Source organism: Neophocaena asiaeorientalis, unplaced genomic scaffold, assembly GCF_003031525.2.
Source record: "Neophocaena asiaeorientalis asiaeorientalis breed wild unplaced genomic scaffold, Neophocaena_asiaeorientalis_V1.1 scaffold448, whole genome shotgun sequence".
In the NCBI taxonomy this organism is placed as follows: Eukaryota; Metazoa; Chordata; class Mammalia; order Artiodactyla; family Phocoenidae; genus Neophocaena; species Neophocaena asiaeorientalis.
The window spans coordinates 1,100,045-1,109,349 of record NW_020174920.1 but is presented as its reverse complement, the minus strand read 5'-3'; the positions used below and the strand labels follow the sequence as shown (position 1 = coordinate 1,109,349).

At 38.6% G+C, this 9,305-nt stretch overlaps 1 protein-coding gene across 1 annotated transcript in view; it reads right to left on the bottom strand.

Moving 5' to 3' along the window:
* Positions 1-9,305, bottom strand: part of DMD (dystrophin) — a 1,279,715-nt gene that overhangs the window by 317,883 nt on the left and 952,527 nt on the right. The window contains exon 33 of the mRNA XM_024760455.1: positions 6,992-7,138. Within this exon, the coding sequence (XP_024616223.1) occupies positions 6,992-7,138 (147 nt within the window). The remainder of the gene's footprint in view (positions 1-6,991; positions 7,139-9,305) is intronic.

Sequence of the window (9,305 nt, the reverse complement as noted above, 5' to 3'; positions counted from 1 at the left end):
CTCTTACCCATGCTAGGTTTTGAGATTTACCTTCTAGACCAGTACTATCCAACAGAAATATAAGGAGAGCTGCATAGACTATTAAATTTTCTAGTAGACATACTGAAAAAGTAAAAAAGAAACACTGTTGGTTGTTTTACTTGAAGCTACAGGCTCACTTGGTTCATTTTCAATAGAAATATCTAACTTCGAATAATCAAAAAAAAGAAGTGGGTGAGAGTAATTATAATGATATATTTTACTTAACCAAATACATCAAAATATTTTCACCTCAACATATAACCAGTACAAAAATATGAATGAGATGGTTTACATTCCTTTTTTTTGGTACTAAGTCTTTGAAACCTAATGTGTATATTACACTTACAACACACTTCAATTTGGACTGGCTACATTCAAGGACTCAGTATCTACATCTAGATCATGTGTCTTGAAATATAGTAACTATAAATTCATATTTACATTATGTTTATTATATTCGTGCATATTTACATTTTAGATTTATAGTTATAAATTCATATGGTGTTACCAGGAATCTACTAAGAGTTCCCTTCACCCTTTTCTTTCTGCCTCAAAGATGAGCGCTTGGGTCTCCACCTTCTTGTAGCACAGTAACACTTCTCTGATACGGAATTTTCTGCATGACATTACGCTTATTTTCCACAGTGTAACTCTAAAGTTCTCAAAGTGTCTTGCAGAAGTCATATATATATTTAACCTTTTAAACCCAGCTGTACCCAGCAAGTGTTTAATGTAGAATAACGGTTATCAAAGTGTGGGCTCTGGACCAGCAGCAGCCTCACTTGGGAGCTTGTTAGAAATGCAGAATCTCAGGCCCCATCCCAGACCTACTGACTCAGAAACTCTGCAAGTGGGGCCCACACACAGTGATCATACAGTGATCTGTGTTTTAATAAGTCTTCCAAGTGATTCTGAGGCTCACAGCCATTTGAGAACCACTGATGCAGGAAAACATTTCCTTTGAGAATGGCCACAGGCTTATTTTCTTCTCAGTTCTGTGATCTAACTACAAACAGAATCATTTTTGGTCTTATTAAAGAAAAAGTCACGGAAGGGCATGCTAAGGAGACATCGGTAGAACCAACCCTCAGCAAAACTGAAGTGAAGAAAGTTGGCTGTCCTCTCCTCACCCTCAGCTGGTAATGGGTCCACACGACCTGTAGGAGCAGACTGCCCAGCTCACTACACTTCCTGCCAAGAAGGGACCCCATAAACCACAACGTAAAACGATTAGCCCAAGATCCTTAAAAAAAAAAAAAAGAACGTAAGGAAAATGTTCAAAATCCATCAACACATTTAAAGGATCAAATCACGTACTCAACGACGATAAGAACATACGTGCATATATATTGGGTTGGCCAAAAAGTTCGTTCGGGTTGTTCTGTACAATGGTATGATAACCCAAAAGAACTTTTTGGCCAAGCGATAGCTGAACAGAAGCCTGCTTCAAAAACCTATCTCACCCAAGTAAAGAACATAACTTTCTCCGTTGGAACTTCTGATTTTTTTCAATTAAAAATCTTGTTTAGTTTTTTTTAAAAAATGAAGCCACACAAATATTTCTGTTGGCCAGCTAAATATGATTCCATGACCTTCCACGAATCTTGCTAATCTTATTACACAGACCAAACTCCCAGTTAGAAATTACTGAACAATTTGTAAACCAGAGATCTGAAAAGGTACTACTTTTATAGTATTAATGTCACAATAGCGCATATATACACACACACACACACACACACACGTTTGTTTATAAGATGGAGAAAGGGAGGGAGGGTGGGCCGTTATGGAAGTAAGGAAAGAAAATTCATCTATAAAACTTTGCTTAAGGGCTTCCCTGGTGGTGCAGTGGTTAAGAATCTGCCTGCCAATGCAGGGGACATGGGTTCGAGCCTTGGTCTGGGAAGATCCCACATGCCGCGGAGCAACTAAGCCAGGGCGGCGCTACAACTACTGAGCCTGTGCTCTAGAGCCCATAAGCCAGAACTACTGAGCCTGTGCGCCACAACTACTGAAGCCTACGCACCTAGAGCCCGTGCTCCACAACAAGAGAAGCCACCGCAATGAGAAGCCTGTGCACCGCAACGAAGAGCAGCCCCCGCTCGCCACAACTAGAGAAAGCCCATGCGCAGCGACGAAGACTCAACGCAGCCAAAAATAAATAAATAAATTTATAAAAACAAACAAACAAACAAACTTTGCTTAAGATGGCGTAAGCAGTGAAGGGAGTTTTGGTCACTATGTCCTTGGACCAGATAGGACAATTACAATGTCTGGTTGCTACATAGTAGATGCTTAATCACTGCTGACTGAATGAAAGAAGGAAATGAAAGAAGGAATGGAGTATATAGAAGATGAGGGTCTACATCTCTGTGACAGAAAGTTACCACAGAGATGTGACGACGGAGTATATAACTGCCCGCATGACTTTGGAAGAATCTTAGGAAACCTTTAAAAACACATAATTCATGATGCTGTCCTTAAACATATTTAAAGAATGTCATGCATGGAAATGTCTTCATATTTAATACTTTTCAAGTGATTACATTTCATACATCCTACAGTGAACGAAGCATTTACATTTTATATTAAAGTGTATCTGCAGCTTCTGTTGCTATTCATGGGTTTACTCATGATGCAGAGAAATGGGCAGAACATTCCCTAGTAGTACTTCCCTATAGTACTTGTGTCTGGTGACTAAAGAGCACAACTATGGCACTAAAAGTGTGTGCAATGCTTCAAAATTAGAAAGGTTTATCATCGGTTTTTCTTCCCATTTGGTTTCAATACCCATTTCTACCGGATCAGGTATTAACATTGGTTCCACTTTGAGAGCTAATTCATTAAAATCACTTTTGGTTGATTTTAGTACAATTGCTGAGTTATAAAGACAATGAGGAATAAAATGCTGTATAATTTTATATTTGAAACGACAGGTGTGCTTTTAAGGGGTACAGTGAACTGGGCTCATTAATCCATTGGCTTGTAAAGGAAGCTTTCAAAGTTGATATCCCTGAGAATTGTTTCAAAAAGAAGTGAAGCATGAAAAAAAGTGAAGTATTGTGTTGCCCAAAATAGCTTTAAAGTATGACTCTGTTAAGTCCAAACTTCACAGGACTGTGAGAAGAGGCAACAAAAAGGGTAGGGAGTTGCAGTTCACAACTGATTCAGATCGTGACTGACACCTAAGAGCTGTCTGACTGTCATTGTGTCACTTACCGTCTCTGTAAGTCTCAGTTTCCTTACTTGTACAAGGGAACAGTGATACTATGTAATCATAATACGTAATCATAATGTTTTGAGGATTAAGTGAGGTAATGTACACGAAAACTCTTTGTAACTACAAGGAATGATGGTTTCCTTTGTCCAAAACACACTGTCCGATGGTCTCACAGAAACATCCACACCAACGTGTCTATTCTGAGGGAGAAAATAGGATTTTATTCCCACAGAGAGTTTCAAACGGGCAAATCAATGTCTCTATACTTCTATTCGTGGATTCAATATAAATCCAGAACTCCCTATACATTCTATTTCTATGTACAGACACTCTGTGACTGGGTCTTACATTGCTATTGATGTTCATACCTATGTGGTTTATGTGTTCCTATCATTTTGAGAGATATTACACACAGCTAAAAAACCAGCATGCCTTTTTTAAGTCAAAATTAATGGATCATGTAACTAAACCCAGGATATTCTGATATCAAGTAGACACAGCCTGGTAGTATGTCACTCTACTTCTCCTGTTACACTATTTGCTCAAATGTAAGACTCTTTTTCTTAGGCTTGTATCTGCCTTCCCACTACCCGAACTCTCCATTCCTGGTTTTTCTTTGTCTTATCAGACACAGAAGCTAAGATGAACTCACACTTTTGTCATGATTTTAGTTAACTGACATAGCACTGTAAGTGAATGAGTTCTTTACTTTCACAGAAATATGATGTCATAATAATGGTGGGCTCACACTCCCCTCCACAGAAGCTGGGTAATGCTTTAGTCTCACATACATTCTTCTCAATGTAAAAGGTTCTCAACAGGATGTATGGGTTGCTCTTCCAGTGATGGGGATAAAGTTGTTTGATATGAACCTCACTTCTTGCTTTGTTCACTTTCTGAACAAGGACTCAACATTTATAATATAGCCGAGTGGTTAGAATTCTGGTCAAAGAAAAAAATGGAATCAACTTGACTCAGTTATGTGCAACCCCAAACCTTGTATTTATCAGCTTTCTGCTAAAAACACTTTTTAAGCCTATTCTTAAGGTCACGTTAAAAAATAGCAACGTGTGGAATCTGCCACAATAAGAGCATATGCCGCAAACTGAATTATTTAATGAGAGAAGGCTGTGTTATATGTGTGTTGGAGATGAGGGGTTGAAAAGTTAGAATTATATTGATAGGAGGAGGAACATAATCCCAACAGGTCACGTTTGTATTATGAAGAGGAAGCAACTCCACTGATTCTAGACTAAATTTTGTCATATGTGTATCTCCCCCAGATATCCACATACACAATCATAGGACTGAACTGGCTGTGACCTAAGACGAAATGCATTACCTCATTTTACAAAGGAGGAAATAGAAGCTGGGAGACGTCAAATGGCTTTCCCAAGATAACATGGTCAAATAATAGCTGAGCTTCAGTTTGAAGTTAGGTATTCTACTATTCACTCCTACACTCCTTTTACGACATCACACTATCTTCTTTTATGTACTTCCCTATATTTATAACCAAGTCCTTATTCATTTTAAAGAATGGATACAAATTAAGCTATTCATATTTTCTCATACTTTATATTTAAATAACAGTGCAACTACGATGGATCACTTAGCATTGATTTTTTTAACTTTTCCTATCATAATATTTTTATCTCATTTGTAAATTTACATGCCATTGTCACAGATTTACGTCACATTCTGAAAGCAAATGTGACATTCAGCTCACTAAAAGAAATTTTAAGATAATAGTTCAAGAGTGCTTGAATGGAACGAATGTGTCCGTTGGTTTTCCTTGGACATTTATGACTTTCCTTATTTGTGTTTAAATTGAGAAACATACTAAGGATGAAACCGATAAGATTTTAATAGTAGTTAACCACTAGGGAGCAAATAGGCATAGAAATGCATGTAATCTCTTAAATATATTGCCTTGCTTTAGTCAATGCCACTTATAACAATCTATCATACATGTATTTCAAGACTATCCATCACAACAAAAATTAAATTATGAGATCTCAAGAGGTCTTGAGTTTGGAACTTGTTTTTATTAAAGATCTAGCAATTCTTTGACAGGACTTTCGGTCACACCCCTAAATGGACTGCCAATAGGAAAAGTAATCTGGTTTACCATTTTTTTTCTTACTGAAACACCGAAAACAAATATTTTTATTTTTATTTTAGTACACAAATATAAATTATAATATATGCGTCTCAATATGTACCCATTATAATAATGTTTACTTAAAGAGTACTGTAACGTACAAAAAGCCCATTTTATAATATTAACGGAGGGAATTCCCTGGTGGCGCAGTGGTTGAGAATCCGCCTGCCAACGCAGGGACATGGGTTCGAGCTCTGGTCCGGGAAGGTCCCACGTGCCACGGAGCAACTAAGCCCGTCCGCCACAACCGCTGAGCCTGTGCTCTAGAGCCCACGAGCCACAACTACTGAGCCCACGTGCCACATCTACTGAAGCCTGCGCGCCTAGAGCCCGAGCTCCACAACAAGAGAAGCCACCGCAATGAGAAAGCCCGCGCGCAGCAACAAGGACCCAATGCAGCCCCAAATAAATAAATGTATATAAAAAATATTAAGGGAAAATTACAAACTGCAAGATAATATCTAAGATTACAAAACTTAAAAATGATATCTGCAATTTAAAACAGACTGGAAGTAAAATGTAAACATATTATAAGTAGCTGAATCTGGAAAACAAATATTTTTAAACCCAGTTTCCTCTCTCCTCTCTGTCTCCAGAAGCATACTCTGTGCATCTTGTGAAACCAGAAAAAGAGAGAAACAATTCCTTAATTCTATGGTCAAACAAGTTTTAAGGTTTGGGGGTATAATGGTGGCCTTCACGCATTGAACATATAGACACACCTATTCCACCATTACATATTCTGAGTTCCTACTGTGAGCCAGGTACTGTACCAATAACTCTACCTGAATTAGTTCCTTTAATATTACAGCAAGCATGCTGGAGACGAGGACATGGACAATCAAAGAGGTCAAGTGACTTCAAGTAAGTCTGATTCCAAAACCTGTATGCTATAATAATAACAATCGTAACTGCAATAACACCAAGAACTAGAACTCACACAGTGCTGGCCATGTGGCTAGTACTTTACTAAGCATTTCCCATGTATTTTGACTGACTCGTCCTGATAATAGACAAAGGTTTTAGAAACATTTAACATCCCCATTTTCTTCAGATGAAACACTGAGGCACAGAAAAGTTAAATAACTTGCCAGAGGTCCCACAGCCGGTAAGTGTGACCTTGAGCACACCTACATTCCCTTTATTTACTATGCAAACCTATGAAAAACTTCGTTGTGTGGGTTTTTGATAGGATGATCTTTCTTTAAAAGATTTAGAATGTGTCTTACCGTCGACTCTTGTTTAAATTAGGATTCCAAAAGGAAAGGTGTGTTAAGAATCCAAGCGATGATAGTACACAGCAATTGCATGCCAGTAATTCAGTTCTTCCAGCATGATTCAGCGTTATCTTCCATGTTTATTGCAAGATATAGTAAAGTCTAACTCTAAGCCATTAAAAAGTGAATATTAATAGGCTTGAAAACATACACACAGGGAATTATTAAATAATACAAAATATCCTACACTCACAAAATATGATCATGAGTATCACATGAAGAAATTACTTTTATTTTTCCTTACGAACAAGCTTTATCTGTATATTCTCTTACTGACAGAAGGAACCGCAATGCTTATAATATGCCTACCTGCAGAAGCTTCCATCTGGTGTTCAGGTCTTCCAGAGTGCTGAGGTTATATGGTGACAGCTGAATGCCCACCGTGGTGAGCTGGCGAGCAAGGTCATTGATGTGGCTTACATTCTCTCTGAGAGGTGCAATTTCTCCTCGAAGTGCCTGTGTGACATAGTCAAGGGCAAAATGGAAGATGAGAACATTTAAAGCAAAAAAAAACCAGGCACATGGGAACTACAAAGTATCGTATTTTGTTGGAGGTGTCAGCAACATTTGCTCTATTATAGTGGCATTGTGACAATGAAGATTTGCTAATGGGTGGATAACTAATACCTATTGAGCACTTCCTAGGTGCCTAATCCTGTGATGAGCTCTGTCCAAACACAATCTGATTTTATTCCTACACAAAAACGCTATGCGGTTGGTAGTTGGCGAATTCTCATTTTATACATGAGGAAAGAAAACTGCAGAGGTTAAACCTTGCCCAAGGCCCCATGGGTCAAACTTGGGGAACCGGGGTTACATACTCAGCTTTGCCTGCCTCCGAAGTGCATATTCTTAACAATTAAATTACCTTTCCAAAGAAATTCAGGATTGGCAAAGGAAAAGGAAAAGTACAATGCTGCTGGACTCTAAATTCTACTCATCTCCCAACCGAAGATGGATGCTTTCTTTTTTAACAGTAAAAGATGTACTCAATCATAAAATATTACATTCCTACTTTGCACCAACTACATAATAAGTCGATCCATTTAGAGATCAGGGTATTTTGTCAAATCCTAAGAATGACTTCCAGGTCTCCTGGTATTTTAGTCCTTGTAGTAATGACTGAAGAAGGCTCCCATGGGGCTTCTCAACTGTCTCTGAAGCACTACAGCAGGATTCTGTGATGCAATGCATCATGACAATCTGTTGAGAAGAACCCTATGCAGATACGGGGAGGATATTACCATGCATCATATCTACCCTATTGAGATGACATTTATGGATCTTTAACGCGATGCATGATGTCCCAGTGTTCCAATGAGCAATTTCTAAGGGACAAATTCCCTCACTCCGGAGAACAGTTTGTGTAATACAGTGTCTGTGCACAAGGACAGCATCACTTACTTGGCTATACGTGCTGTTCTGACTTGCTTGATCGGGGCAGGTGTTATTTTTGTGGTTCACTTTGTTGATAAAACCACTGTTAACACTGACTTCATCTATAACCTTCCAGTTCCTTCTGACTCCAAATGACAGGAACCAGTGTATGTCCATTCTAAATAAGAATGGCATTATCCTCTCAAATCAAACTGAATATCTCATCACTAAAATGTGGTATCATATGGAGTATAAGACTCTTATACAGTTCTTAGATAATGAGGACATTGTGACAATCACTCTGTCGAACTTACAGTTTTTTAAAAAGTGGTCGTTAAAAATATTATATTAAAAATCATGGGGTTCCTTCTGGGAGGGATAAAAATATTCTGGAATTAGTAGTGATGGTGGCACAGCTCTGTGATTATACTGTACACCACTGAATTATACACTTTAAAAGGACGGATTTTATGGTATGTGAATTATATATCAAAAAAATAAACAAAGAAAAACAAAAGAAACCGTTCTGACTGACCACACAGATGCGAAAAAATCATATCTGACGTTTTTATCTTTATTCGATTTCATGTCAGTGGGATGTCATAGGAATCATTCTGAAACTAAGAAAGTTCATATAGGAATTGATAGTATATTAGTCCATTTCCTTATAAATAAATACATGGATTAAAAGAATCATAGTAGGACTTCCCTGGTGGCGCAGTGGTTAATAATCCGCCTGCCAATGCAGGGGACATGGGTTCAAGCCCTGGTCTGGGAAGATCCCACGTGCCATGGAGCAACTAAGTCCGTGTGCCACAACTACTGAGCCTGCGCTCTGGAGCCCGCGAGCCACAACTTCTGAGCCTGCACGCGTACAGCTGGTGCTCAGCAACAAGAGAAGCCGCCACAACAAGAAGCCCGCGCACTGCAACAAGGAGTAGCCCCTGCTCGCCACAACTAGAGAAAGCCTGTGTGCAGCAACAAAGACCCAATGCAGCCAAAAATAGATGAATAAATAAATTAAAAAAAAAGAATCATAGTAAGTACCCATGGAGAGAGGCAGTTAAACTCCATAAACGGGAATTCGTATCTCTAAAAGGAAATGATCCATAATCACACAGTTTTGCATAATAGAAAGGTTAGAAAACAGATTTTTTTGTTTGTTTGTTTGTTTGTTCTTGTTTCTTGCGGAACACGGGCCTCTCACTGTTGTGGCCTCTCCCGTTGCGGAGCTCAGGCTCCGGAC